This window comes from Ursus arctos, unplaced genomic scaffold, assembly GCF_023065955.2.
Source record: "Ursus arctos isolate Adak ecotype North America unplaced genomic scaffold, UrsArc2.0 scaffold_21, whole genome shotgun sequence".
Lineage (NCBI taxonomy): Eukaryota > Metazoa > Chordata > Mammalia > Carnivora > Ursidae > Ursus > Ursus arctos.
This window is the reverse complement of record NW_026622886.1, coordinates 39,330,980-39,350,329: the sequence shown is the minus strand read 5'-3', so window position 1 is coordinate 39,350,329 and position 19,350 is coordinate 39,330,980. Positions and strand designations below refer to the sequence as shown.

The 19,350-nt window shown below is 38.7% G+C and overlaps 1 protein-coding gene across 19 annotated transcripts in view; it reads left to right on the top strand.

Annotated features, from left to right (window-relative positions):
- Positions 1-18,516, top strand: part of FRS2 (fibroblast growth factor receptor substrate 2) — a 112,380-nt gene extending 93,864 nt beyond the window's left edge. For 15 of the 19 annotated variants that reach the window (XM_057316559.1, XM_057316554.1, XM_026500057.4 and 12 more), the window contains 6 exons: positions 2,498-2,592; positions 7,843-7,934; positions 9,205-9,391; positions 10,439-10,597; positions 10,988-11,151; positions 12,745-18,516. In XM_057316559.1, the coding sequence (XP_057172542.1) occupies positions 7,869-7,934; positions 9,205-9,391; positions 10,439-10,597; positions 10,988-11,151; positions 12,745-13,692 (1,524 nt within the window). In that variant the 5' untranslated portion in view covers positions 2,498-2,592; positions 7,843-7,868 and the 3' untranslated portion in view covers positions 13,693-18,516. The remainder of the gene's footprint in view (positions 1-2,497; positions 2,593-7,842; positions 7,935-9,204; positions 9,392-10,438; positions 10,598-10,987; positions 11,152-12,744) is intronic. The other 4 variants (XR_006409742.3, XR_008960822.1, XR_006409740.3 and 1 more) reach the window with 4 other exon arrangements.
- The last annotated feature ends 834 nt before the right edge of the window (positions 18,517-19,350 follow it).

The following is a 19,350-nucleotide window of genomic DNA, read 5'->3' as shown; positions in this document are numbered from 1 at the left end:
TTAAACAAAAGCTTCATGACATTGAATTTGGCAGTGCTTTCTTGGATATGACACCAGAAGCATAGGCCACAAAAGTAAAAATAGACAAGTTGGACTTGATGAAAAACAAAAATTTTTGTACATTAAAAAGCACTATTCAACAGACTGCAGATGGCAACCCACAGAATGGGAGAAAATATTTGTGAACCATATATTTGATAAGGGATTAATATCCAGAATATATAGAGAACTTCTAAAAGTCCAAAACAAAAGAACATTCCAACTCAAAAATAGGCCAAGGACTTGAATAGACATTTCTCCAAAGAAGATATATGAATGTTTAATAATAAGCACATGAAAAGATCCCCAAGATCATTATTAGGGCAATGCAAATCAAAACTACATTGAGATACCACCTCACACCCATTGTGATGGCTAATACCAACAAACAAAAACGGAAAACATGTTGGTGAGAATGTGGAGAGACTGGAACTCATGTGCAGTGCTCATGGGAAAGTAAATGCTGCAGCTGCTATGGAAAACAGTATAGCAGTTGCTCAAAAAATAAGAAATAGAATCTCCATGTGGTCAGCAATATCACTTCTGGGTCTGTATTCAGGAGAATTGAAAGCATGGTCCCAAAGAGATTTGTACATTCATGTTCACAGCTGCGTCATTATTCACAATAGCCAAGAGGTGGATAAATGTCCATCAATAGATGAATGGATAAGGAAAATTGTGTGTGTGTGTGTGTGTGTGTGTGTGTATGTATGTGTATAAATGGAATATTGTTCAGCCTTTAAGAGGAAATTCTGACACCTGTTACAACACGGATGAACTTCAAGACATTATGCCTAGTGAAAGAAGGCAGGCACAAAAAGATGAATACTGTATGATCTCATTTATATGAGGTACCCAGAGCAGTCAAACTCATAGAGACAGAAAGTAGAATGGTGGTTGCCAGGATTAGCTGGGAGGGGAAATGAGATGTTTAATGGGTACAGAATTTCCATTTTGTAAGAAGTTCTGGATAGTGGTCACACAACACTATTGAGTATATTTAACATGACTGGACACTTAAACATAGGTAGGATGGTAAGTTTTATGTTATGTGTCTTTTACTCAAAGAAAATTAGGAAAAGAGGAAAAAGTCTAAAGGTGGGACAGAAATTTTCAGAGATTTTGTTGGATGCTTTTTAATATTTTCAAGAGCTGTGTAGGTTGGTACACTGATTATTTAATGTGTTTCATTTCAAAACTTAAGACTTTTCCTTGATTTAGGGTTATGGAAGGATCACCTCTTTTAAGCCTATTTACTATGATTAAACTTATTTCAGGATGGGAGTTGTAAGATACTTATAAATGGAATGAATAAAAAGAGGAAGAGGGAATTTCCTGAGTTCATTGGCTGGCTAACATCTCCCAGAAGAGAGAGAGATGAACAAACAATATGTATTCATATAAGAGAAATGATTTCTGTTGGAATTAGCTAGATAACTTTGCAAGCCAAACACAAAGCGTAATATATATTAAGCTTCTGGAGAAAAGAAGGGTGTGCTGAGGCAGAGGCGGTGGGGTGCTGCTCAATCTAACATGGGGTGCAGCTGCAGCTGATGAGGGGCACAAGCAGACGCCTGGCCAAGCTGCTTATTTTGTATACTGGTTTGAAGTCCAGAGTTGAAAATTCTGTTTGCATGTGGGTTCATGATTTGAAAGTGTTCATTTTGGATATCAATCCTTTAACTCTAGTTAATATGTAGATTAAAATGGGAGTATTCGCAAAACCCCTAATGCCTGATACAATGTAGTTATTCGGTAAACATTAGCGCCCATGTTTGAGTTTGATTTTTTCTGTGTTGTAAAAAGGGAATAGATTGACCAGAAATTTCCTAAAAGTATATTGAAATCTCTTGAAACTCTAGATTGTAATTTATTGCTTATAAGGTATATCATTATCCTGATTGTGTGGCATTCTTGTTCATATCGACCGTTTCCTGATGACTGAGTGCTCTGATTTGGTTCTGGAAGGGTCTTGTAGATTAGAAAGGTACAGTGGGTGGACTCTGAAGAGTCTGTTCTTGGGAGGAGTGGCGGCGAGGTTTAAGGAAAGTGACTGGTGGTGGAGAATTAGTCTGCCACTTGGTGAAATTAGAACTGGAAAGGAACTTCGGAGGTGGTTTAGTCTCACCTCTCATTTTGTGGCTGAGGAGGCTTAAGTATAGAGATACATGATTTGTCCAGTGTGATAGCTATAGTGGAGAAGCCAGAGTCAACAGCTTCTAAAGGTTCTGATATCCAAACATCCTAGAACTTAGACTATAGCATTTTTACTTGACTGTATGAATGATAACCTGTACGTGTCATTTTCATTTTAAAAATAAATCTTATATATTAATCAGATCTTTATACTTTTGAGTTTATTGAAATAGATTAATTGAACTAACAGTGCTACCAAAAGTCTCATAAGGAAAATCATTGTTTTAAAAGAAATAAATTCTTGACTTTTTTCTGTTTCTAGGTTAAGTCAGCAAACAAAGAAAACATGGTATTTTGAAGTATGATTAAACTCCTGATGCTGCAGAAGAGGCTAAGAATATTAATGGCCAGATCTAGGTAAGTTGAGGTTTACCTGAGAAAAGAAAAAACTTCAAATTCACATTATATTCTTTTAAACAAGAGATTTTAGTCAAGCTTTCTTGAATGCAATCATGTTGCCTCCTTGACTTGCTGTCACCTCCAGCGAATAAGGACAAATGGCTTTAATTAAACTAAGGCAGTGTTTACGAATTTAAAATATTTAGCCAACTTTCTGCAGTATCAATCTTCCCAGACCGTAGCTATCTTTTGTTCTTGAATGTACGCTCGGTTACTTTCCTGTGTTGCTTTCTCGAGGGAGCATAGTTATGTTTTTGCCGGGTTATGAATTTGGTTGGGTAAGATGGTGAAATCATATGGTTTCTCATCAAGTGTTTATTAGTGCACATTATTAGGTCTTACACAACTCAGATGTGGTCTCCAAATACTAACCTGGTGGTCGTAAATGCAGAATATCTGGTATCTTGCCTTTCCCCTCGCCTAGGAGTTTGTGGTTCAGGAGGAGGCAGAGATGTGGATGAGACTCCACATTAAAAAGTCTCCTGTGTTGGAGGATTGACCACAGCTTCCCATTGTTCCAGCTGTTTCAGTCTCTTGCTCCTACTAAGCCTGTTCTTCAGCCTTACTGAGGCCTCCTGTTCCTTTTTGCCTCCATTTGCTTCCCCATTTCATCAGGCCTCTTTCTTTACTTCTGTCCTGACCAGACCTGATGATCCATCACTTCAAACCCCCGTTATTGCCAATATCCTTTAATTTCCTTGTGCTCTTACCCTCTGACCCTGGGTCACTTGCACAGTCTGCCCTCTGAACTGCCGAGCGCTGCTGCAGAAACAGCATAGTCTTCCCCTCCAGCTTCTACTGAGCCCTCAGGGCAGCCTGCTTAATCATCCTGCTGCCTTTCTTGGGCAGCCCCTCTGTGAATAATCCTGCCATTCTCCTCAAGTCCCTCATTCTGCAAACTTGCCTTCTATTTCACGAAGGACATTTAGGATGAGAGGTGTTACCTTCTTCAGCTTCTCTACTATGCTTCGTCCATCCTTATTTTCTTCCGTCTCTCCTCAGAGGACAAGGCATTCCTACTTCTAGGGGCAGACTTCTCATTCTGGGTCCTGCAACTCCTCTTCTCCAGTTTCCCCTTCTGTCTTGAGCCATCATATAGCACATTTTTTTCTTTTGGTTTTTTTCCTAAATATTTTAACCTTTCCTGACCTACTGGTCACAAACCCGCATCAGTCTGTGTCATCTGAAAACAAATAACTCAAGCAACATATTTTCTATTCAAACCATGTCTTTCTACACAGAAGCACTCTGCCCTCTCCTTGTTGAACCTGTTCTTGAAACAGCAGTTTCCATTCCCTGGGGGGCTGCTTCCTTATCTTCCATTTCTTCGCTTCGGTTTGGTTTCTGCTTCTAGCAGTCTACTGTGAATGGAACCCTCCTTCTTGACACTTTCTTTTTTCAGCTGATACTATTTTGATTTTTTTTTTTCTCCTTCACTTCTTCCCTCTCCTCCAGTACTTCCACGTGTCCCAGAATTAGAATTGAAATTCCCCAGAATTTCAACTAAAGACCCCTCTTGATACTGTCCTTGGGCAGTATTTTCTGCTTTATGGCTTCAAATACCATGTGTGTATCAATAATTTACCTCCTTCCTCAAATCCATACTCATGTATTTAACTCTGTTGCATATCTCCATTTGGTGGTTCTCTAAAATCTCCACTTAACATGTCTAAAACTGAACTAACCACCACCATTTCTACTTGAAGAGCACCGTGGTGTTTTCTGTCTCAGGTAATGGAACCAGCACCCATCATCGGCCACGCTAGAAAGTGCCTCTTCCTTCCTGTCTGCTTAGCCGACTGCTCCATGCTGCTGACGGGTCTCCCTGAGTATTTTAAAAATTCATCTTTTTTTGTCTTTATTCCTAGTATTGCTGCTCTGGAGTTAGGTCTGTAGCATATTTCATTTTTCAGTATTCTTGAACTGGTTTTTCTTCTCTGAGCTGAACTACCACTTAAATTTATTCTGCAGGTGGATATGTTTAAAATGAAATTCTGAGCACCTCACTTTCCTACTTCAGATTCTTCGCTGGCTTCCCATTATGCGTAGGATAAAATTCATTCTCCTTAGTATGGCATACAAGGCTTTTGGGTCACATATTAGGCTTTTCATTAATTAGTGTTGTACTGAATTGAAACATTCCGTGTGGATAGAGTTTCAAGTAGGTTGCGCCACCGCCCACATGTCCTTGACGACACAGGAGGTGCTGCCTTCATAGGTAGCCCGGGAGGTGGCAAGTAGAAGAATGATTTTCTAGGGCTCCCTGGCTGGCTCAGTCGGGGGAGCGTGTGGCTCTTGATCTCGGGGTTGTGAGTTTGAGCCCCATGTTGGCTATAGAGATTACTTTAAAAAAATTTTAAAAAAATCTTTAAAACAAAACAAAAAAAGAATGATTTTCTACTCCTTTTGAGAAATAGTTTAAAATTATTCCTTTGAAGCCCCACCTTGTGAAGCAGAAGCTACACTGTAGGAATCTCTTAGCTCTTCATGTTCAGGAGCAGGTCAGTGGGGAGGATGGGCGTGTAATTTCAAGAAGACTTGGTTTCTGGCATTTATCCCTCTACTTAAAAAAAATGTTTTTAGTATTCCTTTGCCTCTCTCTCATCCCATAATTTATTAAGTGTTTTCAGGCATTCCTTGTTTTATTGCACTTTGCTTTATTGTGCTTTGCAGATACTGTGATTTTTACAAATTGAAGGTTTGTGGCAACCCTGCTTTGAGCAAGTCTGTCAACGCCATTTTTCCAATAGCATTTGTTCTCTTTGTGTCTCTGTGTCACATTTTGGTAATTCTCACAGTGTTTCAAACTTTTTCATTATTATTTTATTTGTTATGATGAACTGGGATCAGTGATAATGACTCACTGAAAGCTTGGATTGATGGTTAGCGTTTTTAGCAATGACGTACTTTTTCGCTAAGGTACATACATTGTTTTGTGAGACATACTGCTGTTGCACGTGACTAGACTGTGGTATAGCGCGTACGTAGCTTTTATGTGCACTGGGAACCAAAACAGTGATTGACTCACTTTATTGTGACACTTGCTTTTTTGCCGTGGTCTGGAAGCAAACTTACAATATCTCCAAGGTATGCCTGTATTAATTTTTTTAAATTAAACGCTTGCGGACCACGTCAGGACGTGGCTATGTCAGGTGGTACGTTTAGTGCCCTAGAAAATTAAGAAGAGAAGGTTCCTATCTTCAGGGAAATCACAGTGAAGTGAACGTTGAGACAGATAAACATTACAGTAGAATGTGATAAATGCCATGATAGAGTCATGTCCATTTGACTGGGAAGACACTGGATGCCGTCTAGCTTCAAGTTACTTGGAGTCCCAGTTCGCACCTCGTTGTTCAGGACCCTTTATATGGTTTGGCCCCTGCTTATGTTACAGCTGACCCTGTGCTCCAGTCATCTTGGACACCTCACTTTTTTCTGAATGCAGTACCACCTTTCATGATCTTTCATGACCTTTGTCTTTGTATTCTTTGTGCTCTTACCTGTCTCAAGTTTCTATCTTTTGCCCAGTGCACTGTTTCCGTTCACCCTTTGGAGTACCAGCTCAGATGGTGCTTCCTGCCCTGCTAACCCAGAAAGTTATTTGCTCCCTTTTCTGTGTCCGCAGAAGTCTTCTCATATTCTCATATAACATTTAATCATAATGCATTATCTGTTTACATCTCTGTCTTTCCCTTTAGACTCATGACTCTTCAGAAGTACATGCTGTGATTAATCATCTTTATGCCATGTTATTTAGCTGGCATATTACTTAGAGCAAAGTACCAAATATGAGGCTTAATTAACTTTACTACTTTATCACTTCTTTTGGTTTGCGCACTAGTATACTTTTTCATCTGCTTAATACCTGCCAGCATTCTTTACCTTTGTTTAACACAATTCAGTTCATCCAGCTCACAGGAGACTTAGAGCACTGCTGTGTGCTAGGTAACATGTTAGGTGTGGGGAATGCAAAACTGCATAAGGTCTCTTCCTGCTTCGGAAGGAGCTTCGGTAGAGGGGGAATGATGGTTAAGTAAACAGATGGTCTATCACAATTTCTACTAAGTAAGCAACGTGAAGAATGCTATGATACTGGGAAGCCCAGGGTGCCTTGGGAGGTATGTAAGAAGTGTAACTCTCCCAGTTGCTTGGAATCAGAGAAGGCTTCCTGAAGGAACTGTGCAGTTGAATCTTGAGAAGGGAAAGGAGCAGCATGGAAGGATGGTTGCTCTGGGGGAATTGTTAAGTGTGACTTGGGAGGGCTTGAAGCAGAGACAAAGAGGGTTCAGACTAGATCTGTAGCCAGTGACAAGATGGTGAAGAACCTCATTTCATGCTGATAAGCTTCAAATTTTTTCCTAAACATGGTGAAGAGCCCCTGAAGAATTTTAAGCCCGTTTTATCAGATTTATGTTTTTAATTAAAATTTAATAGCTTTTTATGCTTCCTTCCCTCCCCCTTTTCCAAATATTGTCACATTCATTCTGATTCTTCCCCCTTAATTTTTAAGTGATGTTTTGAATTTTTCCATTGTTCATTTGGAGTTTTCTTGAACAGTTAATGTCACCTGTAACCTATTATCTCTAATCTTGTGTGGGAAAGAAGGATTAGACAGACACGCTGTGTCAGTTTTGCCAATACTTTCTACGTTGAGTTACTCCTTGATTGTTGGGTTGTTTTTCTCTCTTAATGAACTAGTCCAAATTTGTTTTTGTGTCTTATTTGCCAATCAACTTTTGCCTGGTGAGGATATACTACAGTGAGTAATAAGAATCAAAATACCTTCCAACCTTGAAGTTCAACATCCCTTTGGAATTTTATTAAAAGAGGGACATGAAATTTCTGATAAACCATTGAGGGTTAATTCCATGAACGACTTTATTTAAATAGTGTTACATATGAGATGAGACCTTAATTGGTTTGTGGTTTTTTTTTTTTTAAGATAATTTAAAAATAGAGCAGACCTTTGCAAATTAAACTGGAAATTTGAGATTTCCATGAAGTCTACCTCACAAAATTATTTTTCTTGTCACTGAGCAAAATTTACCAGCTGAGTGTGTGAAATCTAGCTCAGCCCTGTACCTTCTTGAGCTTAAATTTCCTTATCAAAATAATGCAGGACTTGTGTTAGATGATTTCTGTCTCTTTCTGTTTCATGATTTTTGTATCCTACATTTAATAATTTTTTCCAAATTATCTTTCATGTAGTGCTCACATGGTCTTCTGAAGAAGCCATGGGTAGCTGTTGTAGCTGTCCAGATAAAGACACTGTCCCAGATAACCATCGGAACAAGTTTAAGGTTAGTAAAACTGGTTGAGTTATATCTCTCTGCCTAGTCGGATGTTCTTCTTTTTCTTCACATAATGTATCATACTTTCTCACTTTTATCTCCAGACTCTTCTATTTCTCTTTGTGTCCACTCTGCCTTTTCTTGTTTTAACAAATGATGACGGTATGTTCTTACCGACAGTGTGGAATCCTCTTTTGCTTTCCCTCTGGTCCTCTGTATCCAATTAGAGCCATACAGTTCTAGTAAATTTTTTTTTTAATGCCATTTTATAAGTGCCTCTTCAGTCTGGTCACCACCTCCCAGTCATTGCTTCATGCCTGGGTAACTTCTTAGCTCTGCCTTGAGTCAGTCACCTTTGTGACCCATCCTGCAGTTGACATCATATTAATCTTACTCTTCCATCATTCTAAAACTTCTGGTGTTCTGTTACGTAGAGCGCAGATGCTCCATTTCTTACCTCTCCACAGCCATTTAGTGTCTCTTGTAGTCTGACCTCAGGTTGTTACTCATTGTGGCCTCTGGGTCACACAGACCCAGGTGTGAGTCGAAACCCTGTTGCTTTGTAGCTTTGTGACCTTGGGCAGGTTACGTTATCACTGTGTGTTTGTTCCGGTTTTGTACAGCGGAGAAAATAGTATTACCTGCAGTTTGGGGTTGTTTTGAGGATTAGATGGGAAAAATATGTGGAAAGCGCTCTGCCAGTCCCAGGAATATAGACCGTTTTCTCGAAGTGTTTCCTACTCCTCGTAGTCTCTAGCCATTTTCAGAAACTCAGCAGTGCGAGGCCTCCCCCTTCCGTGAGCTCTGTGCCAGTCTTGTCTTGGTCTCTCTGAAGCATACCTTCTTCGTCTCTGCCACGGCACTGCATCTTCAGCATGTGCCCCACAGCCCCTGACCCATCAGTTCTCTCCTGAGGCCCAGCCGAAGTCCCTCCTCTTCTCGGGTGAAGGCTCCTCCAGCCACCTAGGCCACGTTTCCTGCCTTTTGCAGCCTCTGTCACACCCATTTGTCAATCGCTCATATACAGCGTTGTGTTGTTGACTTCGTGTTTGTATATCCTATATCCTCACTGGGCATGTGAGCGTCTTGTGGGTAGAGCAGGATATTTCACTGCTACATAATCCATGCCCGGCACACACATTGGTTAATGAATGAACTAACAAAGGAACGAATAACTGAACCAATCAGCAGCAGTGCATTTTACTGACAGATTGGTGAATTCGTGTATGACTGTCAAGTGGGAACGTTAGGTTAGCATTAATTGAACTTTCTTTTTTAGGTCATTAATGTGGATGATGATGGGAATGAGTTAGGTTCTGGCATAATGGAACTTACAGACACAGAGCTGATTTTATACACTCGCAAACGTGACTCGGTCAAATGGCACTATCTCTGCCTGCGGCGCTATGGCTATGATTCAAATCTCTTTTCTTTTGAAAGTGGCCGAAGGTGTCAAACTGGACAAGGTAGGTAGAGCCTTTAATTTTTTTCCCCAAACAGTATCACATTTGAAAATTGCTCTTTCAGTTATTCTATTTACAATGTTTAAATAAATACTTTACTTTTTTCCTGATAGAAAAAAAATTTCCCCAACTAAGTGGATTGTTAAGAAAAGAGATAGAGTAGACTGTGTCTTCATTTATCAGGAATTTATTTATTTATTTATTTATTTATTTAAAGATTTTATTTATTTATTTGACAGAGACAGAGACAGCCAGCGAGAGAGGGAACACAAGCAGGGGGAGTGGGAGAGGAAGAAGCAGGCTCCTAGTGGAGGAGCCTGATGTGGGGCTCGATCCCATAACGCCGGGATCACGCCCTGAGCCGAAGGCAGACGCTTAACCGCTGTGCCACCCAGGCGCCCCTATCAGGAATTTATTAAGCACATTCTCTATGTCCAGAATTTTGACTCATATTATTTAAGATTTTCAGTAGATGATTAGCTCCAGTAAATCGACTATGTATCTTTACTGTTATAACCCTTTGGGGGAAGAACCTAAACTTTAGAGTCAAACAGAGCATGGTTTGGTTTTTTTGCTGCCTACTGCTTGAAAGGCCTTGGGCAAGTTACATGATCTTGGTAGAACATCAAATTTCTTCTGTATCGTGGGCAGTGCTAATCACTACTTCACAGAACTGTTGTGATGGTTAAACAAGGTAAGGGTTGTAAACTATCCAGGAAGGGACTGTCAAATAGTAAAGGATCACCTTGGTAATGGCGATTTGGGCGCCCCCTGCTGTTAAAAAGCAGAGGAAAGTAAGTATTCAAATCTTGTTTTTGTCTGCCTTGTTTTGGGCCAGCTCCCTCAGACATAGGAAAATTCCGTGAATTTCCTTTTGGGTTTATGTTTTGAAACAGAATATCATTAATTTATCAGGCATCTATTTAAAAGGCCTTTCTTCCTGTCAGTGCATAGAATGCTTACTTTACAGTTTCGTTCTTGACAGGTGTTCCTGTGTTTTTTTAAAAAAAGCTATAGCTACTGTTTTCCCCTTCTCTTTTATATTTGTAGGAATCTTTGCCTTTAAGTGTGCCCGTGCAGAAGAATTATTTAACATGTTGCAAGAGATTATGCAAAATAATAGTATAAATGTGGTGGAAGAGCCAGTTGTAGAAAGGAATAATCATCAGACAGAATTGGAAGTCCCCAGAACACCTCGAACACCTACAAGTAAGTACCAGTTTTCCCTCTTGTATTTTGAATAGTAGACATTTATAAATTTTGGATTATGGGTATTTAATCTGTAACGCCTTAGAAGTCACCATTGGCTAACATAAGTGTAATAGTAGTCAGGTTTTTTGTTTTACACTGTTAGAGCTTATAATTATAAACGTTTTTAATATTTTAAGTAGGAAAACATTAAAAGTTCTATGTTATCTAAAACGTGAATGGAAAGTTGGGGTGGAAGGAGGGTGTCGTTCGTGCTCTGGTTTCTGTCGTGTCTTACCAGAAACACCTTGCTTAATTTTCTCAGCGCACATTCCATTCTCATTCACTTTTATCTCTCTGTCCTGCCCCGATATCCTGCTTTTCTTCTTAAACCAATAAACAAAAACTCAGCTCCAGGGTTTGCTGCTCAGAATTTACCTAATGGTTATCCCCGCTACCCCTCGTTTGGAGATGCTTCGTCCCATCCCTCAAGCAGACATCCTTCCGTGGGAAGTGCACGCCTGCCGTCAGTGGGTGAAGAATCTACGCACCCTCTGCTTGTGGCGGAGGAGCAAGTAAGCACGTACTGCTGTCTAACAGGCGGATTGACTGTGTGGCCTTAAAGCATTGCTGCACGATACGTGGAAGTTCTAGTCTGAATTTTAGCTTTCACCGTTTGTTGGTGATGTTTGTAGTGAAGAATCAGAGGAGACCGCATGTGTTTTCTAACATATGCCGAATGCATACAGGTGTGGAGGGAAACAGCGTCGCAGTAGCCCGTGGGCTCAGGAGGGGCACATCTGTAGATGAAGACAGGTAGAACTAATGGTCAGTTCCTGTCACAGTAACCTCCGGTGGATTTGGAATTTAAATTCCTTTTGTATCAGTGGACTACTAGCGGGAAGGTAGATTTTATTGTCAGTGTTTTTATGAAGCTATGTAATATTTCTGACTATTCTGTTTTTCGTTTGAGGAATGAAGTATTTGGCTGAACATTGCCTATATATTAATTAGTTATTCTTATCTTTTGTAAACCAAATGGTCATATATCATTAAGAAATTTTTACTGTTTTAAAATCTATATCTCTGTGTTCTTTACATGTTAAATTAATTCTTATTTACCATAGTTATACTTCCTGCAGTTTTTGCATTTTATTTTTGAATTTTTTCAAATTTTATATATAGTCTTCCAAACTTTTTTTTTAAATTTATTTATTTTAGAGAGCGCGCGCATGAGCAGGGGGAGGGGCAGAGGGAGAGGGAGGGAATTCCGAGCAGAACCCCCCCCCACCCGCCTCCCCTCCCAAGCCGGTGCTCAGTGCGAAGATCCCGAGATCCTGACCTGAGCCAAAATCAAGAGTCATTGCTTAAGTGACTAAGCCACCCAGGTGCCCCTAGTCTTCCAAACATTTTATATTGTTCCCGCAAAATACTGTTGACCTTTTCTAAATAGTGATGATTTCTTAGTAGGTAGTATTTATTTTGTATAAGTGCATTTTATAGAACCCTTATTAAATCTAGCAGGGTTTTTAACTCCTTATTTGGTCCCATTGTCTGCAGATCTTGATAAATTTGTCTCTCTCTCTTTTTTAATTCTTGTTATTCCTTATTTCTGAATCATGTTTTAATGCATTGATGAGAATTTCTAAAACAACATCAAAATGGTAATCCCAATTTGTTCCTGATGTTTTTTTAACAGAATGCTTTTCATGTATCAAGTACACTGTTATGTGTTATTTTGGAGTAGTTACTCTGTTTTTGTTTTTTTGGGTTTTTTTTAGATTTTTATTTATTTATTTGAGACAGAGAGGGAGAAGCAGCCTCCCGGCTGAGCAGCAAGCTTAACATGGGACTCAATCCCAGGACCCTGACATCATGACCTGAGCCAAAGGCAGGCGGTTAACTGACTGAACCACCCAGGCGCCCCTAGAGTTAATTATTCTTTTATCAAGTAAAGAAAGTATTTCCACAGTCCTCATCAAGTAAAGAAAGTATTTCCACATTCCTCCCCTCTCCCCCCTTTTTATTGGTGAAAAACTAATACAAAAGCTTTGAAGGAAGAGTATAGGGAGAAAGTTAATCGATAACATTTAACGGATATGGTCAGCCTTTTTTTTTTTTATTCTGTTTTAAGCAAGTTATTTATCCACTCTTCCATTTTGCTTTAGGTACATACCTATGTCAACACTACAGGCGTGCAAGAAGAGCGGAAAAACCGCACAAGTGTGCATGTCCCATTGGAGGCGAGGATTTCAAATGCTGAAAGCAACACACCAAAAGAAGAACCAAGTAGTATTGAAGACAGGGACCCTCAGATTCTTCTTGAACCCGAAGGAGTCAAATTTGTCTTAGGACCAACCCCTGTTCAAAAGCAGTTAATGGAAAAAGAGAAACTGGAGCAACTCGGAAGAGACCAAGTGAGCGGAAGTGGTGCCAATAGCACAGAATGGGACACTGGCTATGACAGTGACGAGCGAAGAGACGCGCCCTCTGTTAACAAACTGGTGTATGAAAACATAAATGGGTTATCTATCCCTAGTGCCTCAGGGGTCAGGAGGGGTCGTCTGACATCCAGCACCTCAGATACCCAGAATATCAACAACTCAGCTCAGAGAAGAACTGCGTTATTAAACTATGAAAATTTACCATCTTTGCCTCCTGTTTGGGAAGCCCGCAAGCTTAGTAGGGATGAAGATGACAATTTAGGACCAAAGACGCCATCTCTAAATGGCTACCATAATAATCTAGACCCAATGCATAACTATGTAAATACGGAGAATGTAACAGTGCCGGCAAGTGCTCACAAGATAGAATATTCGAGGCGTCGGGACTGTACACCGACAGTCTTTAACTTCGATATCAGACGCCCAAGTTTAGAACACAGGCAGCTCAATTACATACAGGTCGACCTGGAAGGCGGCAGTGACTCTGACAACCCTCAGACTCCAAAAACGCCTACCACTCCCCTTCCGCAAACCCCTACCAGGCGTACAGAGCTGTATGCTGTGATAGACATCGAGAGAACTGCTGCTATGTCAAATTTACAGAAAGCACTGCCACGAGATGACGGTACATCGAGGAAGACTAGACATAATAGTACTGACCTGCCCATGTGAGCCCGGAAAGCGGTACCTTGTTTGCACCTTTGTGAAGTTTTAAAAAATGAAGATGCAAGTGCTTCATTTTCATTTCTAAACACTAACTCCTTTTATAGACTGATAAGATTTTTTCTGAATATTTCCTGTGCTTCTTTAACTAAAGGGAATTAATGTAGAGCAGGTACTCATTAAAGAACACTAGTTTCCGTATATACTACTCAGTACTGTGCAGCAGCATTCCCATTTTCACAGTGCCTATTTCAAATGAGAGCTGAAGTGAGTGACATGCTGGGTGATTCTTACCAATATTCTGGACTTACGCATATCATTCATGTCTAAGTCATGGTTGGCATTTAAACCATTTTATAAAGCCTCTTGATAATGTGCATCGCTAACAGATAACTCTAGGCTTTGAAAGTAATATTTGTAGATTCACTATTCATGGTATATGGCCTCCAGCATGTAACATGAGGAATCCTTTATTTCATTAATTGTAGGCTTTTTGACTTGAGCCAAAACATATGTAAAGGAAATAGAAGTACCACACCTCCTTGTATACCAGTCAGTTCCTTTGCCTTCTGCGTTACTAGAAAGAGCCCTGTGCCCGTGAATATGATTTGCTCTTGGTGTATCAAAAGGCAGGAAGGAAACAAGATTTTCTGTTTACTCATCTCATGATGTCATTTGAAGGGCATGCCCGGGTATCTTAATCCGAATTACACTAGACTCAAGAAATCAGCCTCAGGTCACTTTACCCAAACACATTTGGAAATCTGAACCACGATCTCTTGAAAGTTTCTCTCCTCTAGATTATTAACAGTGACATTGTTTTCTGGAGGCATTTGTGCCATTAGGTTGCCATTTACCTTCAGTTTGTTCCTTTGGTATTTGGGATGTCTTATTTTGTTGTTTAGTGTCTTTTTTTCAACTTAAAATGTTTTGAGTTTGTATATAGTTCTGAAATTGGATTATGTGTTCGTTGTTGCTTAGTTTGCATTTTTGTCAAATTGTGGTTTTGAAGGTTCATTTGGAACTTACTGTTATTCTATAACAGGGTTGCCCTTGTCCAGTATTTATTTATATGCTGTTTACTTTTCAAGTTGATAAAAACATTCGCTCAATTTGAAATTTCACTTGTGCCCATAGGTGATCTCTTTAACAGTGAGAAAAAAAGGAAACTTCTTTTAACAGGCAAAGTTCCCTAAAGGTACTGTGTTTTCTCTGTGGGCACTCTCCCCAGCACTTTAGCAGTGATTCCCTCATCACATGGCTGCAACTGTACTTTGCCCACAGTAGTGCTACTCAGCTCTGCTGTCCTTTCACTCATAGCTGGATCGTTGATTACCCCTTGATTTCATTAGAATGTTAGGATTGTCGCCAGCATAGCAGGTACAGTGGAAGTCTTATAGCAATGAGATTGTGTCATAATTTAGGATTTAAAATGAATTGAAGTTTATATAAAACCGAAGAGAGTCCATATGTCTAACTCTTGGAAAATCAAGAATGTTCCAGTTTCTCAGACACTAGAGAAGACAAGAGACAGTGGAGTGGAAAGCGTAGGTTACTGTTTTCTCTAAATCTGAGGAAGTCTGAGGTCATGATTTAGATCTATCTACCAGATGTAACTAAGGTTAATTTAGCATGAAAAGGTTTCAGTCATACAGCACCCAACCTGATCAGTAAATAACCTAATTATAGGACAGTGGATGGATTAGCAGAATAATAGAGTGGGACCATTATAAAGAAAAAAAATTATTAAAGGTGTCTTTGTTATTTTCAGTGCCATTGGTTTATGTGCATAGCAGAATTTTCTTTCTTTTTTTTCCCTGTGAACTTGGTGCTTACTAAAGTGTTCACTGTTCTCTAAAAAGAGAACAGTGGTATAGGTGTGTGGTTTCCATTTTTAATATATTGTTCCATTTATGCTTTCTTCTGAGTGGATTGCTGATCGTGCCAAATCCATGTGATGGTTTTTGTAAGGTGGAGTAAGAGTTATAATGGAAGCAGTACACGTGGTTTTCTCCAAAACGAGCGGTCAGAACAGAACCTCCAAATGAAAGGGCTGACCTGCTGATTCATTTTGGAGGTTGGATACTTTATTTTCTTTCTTTTCCTCATCATTTTCATTTTCCTTCCAGATTCTAATTAGTTTTTATATATTTTAGGTAGCTCCAATATAATCATCGCAGTTTATGCTTTAAATACCGTGTGCTTTAAAAATGAAAATGGGACCAATTTGTCTGCTAAGAATTTGATTTTAGGTACTATGAGTATTAGGAAGATGTATACAACTGGTGTTTATTTCTAGGTGTCTCTGGAAATCACCTGTGCTCCTATTTAATAAAAAGTGATGTAGAACACTACTTGTCCGTTGCAGTAGTCTAGTCATGGGCATTAAGCTCTGTCCTGGAAGAATGTACCTGGTACTAGGTGCATTTTAGAATGAGATATTTTATTGGGATATAATTGTGGCCATATGTTTCAGATTTTCTGAGACAAACCTAATTTTAGATATTCTGTTCCATTGATAGACCATGGGATCCCACTTTTTGGTTTTGGAAATATAATCACTGTTCAGATGCTTTCCCCCCAATAGAGTCCTCTTTTATCCATACAGGTGATGACAGCCTTTCATCCCAGATCAGAGGTTGGAAACTGATGTGGGTATTACCTGTGTTTTTTCTTCATGTGTTTTATTTCCCAGTTTCATCTTCCTTTAAAAATGCAAATATGGTGCCTTCCCTCCCTCCAGGAAGATTGGCAAATAGTTCCTTTTATTTACTGCTGCTGTGGAGTGATGAGATATGCACTTTACTCTTGAAGACTCAGCAAAAAGCTTTTCACTTCCCAGTATATCCGGAATAGATCACATTTGGGACTTATGAAAATTTGCCAAGCAGTCTTTGTTTTTATAGATATTAATGTTGACCCCCACAGTTCAATGTTATCAGTCAAGCTAATGTATGTTTATTCCTCTCCCCTCAAAAAAATCTGTGGCACAACATATAAAAATGTACCTCAGTAATGTTCTATTAAAAATGGGACAGGGGCCTTATGTTTTCATAATTTCCCAATAATGTGCCACCATATTTTTGCCTCAAGGTAAAGGTTTTAACAAGCTAAAAAGTACTTCCCGCTTCCCCCTGTGCTGTTCCTAACCTATAATGCCCAAGTGTTTTGTGCAATGTGTAGTGTGTGTGTGTGTGTGTGTGTGTAAATATATATATATGTATATGTGTATATACATATATATATATATATATATCTATATCTCCTTGGAATAGACATACCATCAGAGACAACATTCAGAAGTAGCTGATGTATTGGCATCTTATTCATATTTCTGATATGTGAGGTATATGGTACTAATTACCTTTTCCCCGATGTTTGCCAAATTTGAATAAAGGCATTGGTACGAAATTACAGAATGTATAGAAAATGTTTTTGGCTTGAAAAACTAACAGATACTTTATGACATACCACAATATACTCTGCCCAAACCAGCACCCTATCTATCCTGTTCTTTACATCCCTATTCCCCATTCCTACTTCCTCATTTTTGGGGCGTATAACACAATTCTTTTGTAGCATCGATAGAATTGCAATTCTATGACAATTGGACAATAATAGCATGGAAACGGACTGGTATTAATAGTACAGTAGTCACCGGTGTGCCACATTTGCATTAGTAAATGCAAAATATACATTTTATAAAGGAAAAATTTTGTGTTATGTTTTATTTTCATTACATTGTATAATACTGTAAGATTATTGTACGTCCTAATTTGCATTATAAATGTTTTTTTCCTACGTAAAGGCATAAATATAGCAACTTTGTATAAAGGTAGCTTGTTAGATTTTTAATTTTTTCTTTTATAAAAAATTGTCTAACAGTGGGACTACCATTGCCAAATTGTATATGAAATAGGAATTTTATCCCCTATGGTTAATTTCTTTTATAAACATTCCATATTTCTCTAATAAAAGACATAAGTGATACTGTACTATGCATAAATTGTATATTAATGCTGTTTCATATCAGCATTTTAAATTTTGGTTTGCATTTTTAATATTGGCAAAATTTACCACTGTTGATTAAAACCTTGTTGTATATGTAACAACACCTTTTGCCCTCTATCCCTTCCCACCCTTTGTTCTCTGTTTCTCCCTATCAGTGCCAACTTCATACATTTTGTAGCATGGCAATAAAATATAACTTTTACACTGAGGCCAAGTGTGGCTTTTTGGAGGACGTGGAGCTGGGAGGATTGCCCTCTAGTCGTTCTTTGCATATGACTTTTTGCCATATAAACCGTATCTCCAGGCATGAGAAGTTATCTCATATATGATGTAAACATGCTTTTAAGGACAAGTGTGAATGTGCTTTTAAGCTTAATTTTTGTCATAACAAATGAGAACTAATTTTTTTATCTTTGGAAAAGTCAGAGTTCTTGGAGTACAATCGAACCTTTATTAACTGGAGTACTTAATAAGCTAATAATTGAATTTAGTTCAACAAGGGCTAAGCAACACATTTTTAAAATCCTTATTTATTGTAGAGTATTAGTATACTGTCCTAAAAATTATATGTAAAATATGGTTTAATCTTAGATGATTTAGGATCTTGCAATGCCTTACTGTTGTCATTCTGGCATAAATTTCCCTAATGAGGTACTCAAGTTGATACTGGAAGCTGAGCTGACTATATATACACTGACCTTAAGCATTCATGAAAAACTGCTTTGTTGAATAAAATCTGATCGGAGTTCTTATGGTTACTTTCCCCTTATTGCCGAAAGTAGATTGCAATAAAACCCCAATAAAAGTTTGGTTGGATACCTATTTAAAGTTTTCCTGTATTTATATTTCATACATTTCTTAAAGCTTTATGATAAGAGGGTTTATTTCTTAGTCTCATATCATTGCCTCCATTTTCAAAGTGATATATAATGAATGGGTTAAAGATCATGTTTCATCAAAGTGAAATGAAATTTTAAGTATTTGACAGACTCCCTCACAGTTTTATCTATGCGGTCATTCAAACTAGTAGTTCTCAGCTTTGGGACTCCAAACCTATTTTTAAGTAAAAAATGCAAAGCTTTCTATTTGGGTACGGCTCAAGATGGAGGTCATTTAAACAATGAAGGGGTAGACAAGACCACATGTGATTGGCTGCTTATTATGTGCCAAACACCATGGAACCCATAGATTGATTGGTTAAGATGTGGCAGAGACCGCATCTTGGGAAATTTGGGCATTTGTTCTCAGAAATTAAAAACTTCTTTGGATTATTTCTGTATTCTTCTTTTGAGTTCCTTTGAAGACAGTAGTTATTCACATGTTATTCTTATTTAATGGATGAGCACAAACTAGTTCCCTGCTACTAATAAAGATAGCAGTCCTTGTGCTCAAAAGGATTTGTAGTTTAGAATAGCTTTACTAATGGGGGCAATGCCCTTCTCCCCCGCCCCCAGAGAACTAAGCCCTGAGGCAAATTGTATATAATAAGTTATTCTGATACCTCTAGAATGGTACTAGCTGTATACCTTAGGAGAATTAACAAAATTGTTACTCCAATTCTTAGTATATGTGGTATGATATAGACACACACACAAAAAAGGGCATCAAACTCGGTCTAAGAATGGAGATCTTCGAGAAAAACCTAGAGGAGGTAAT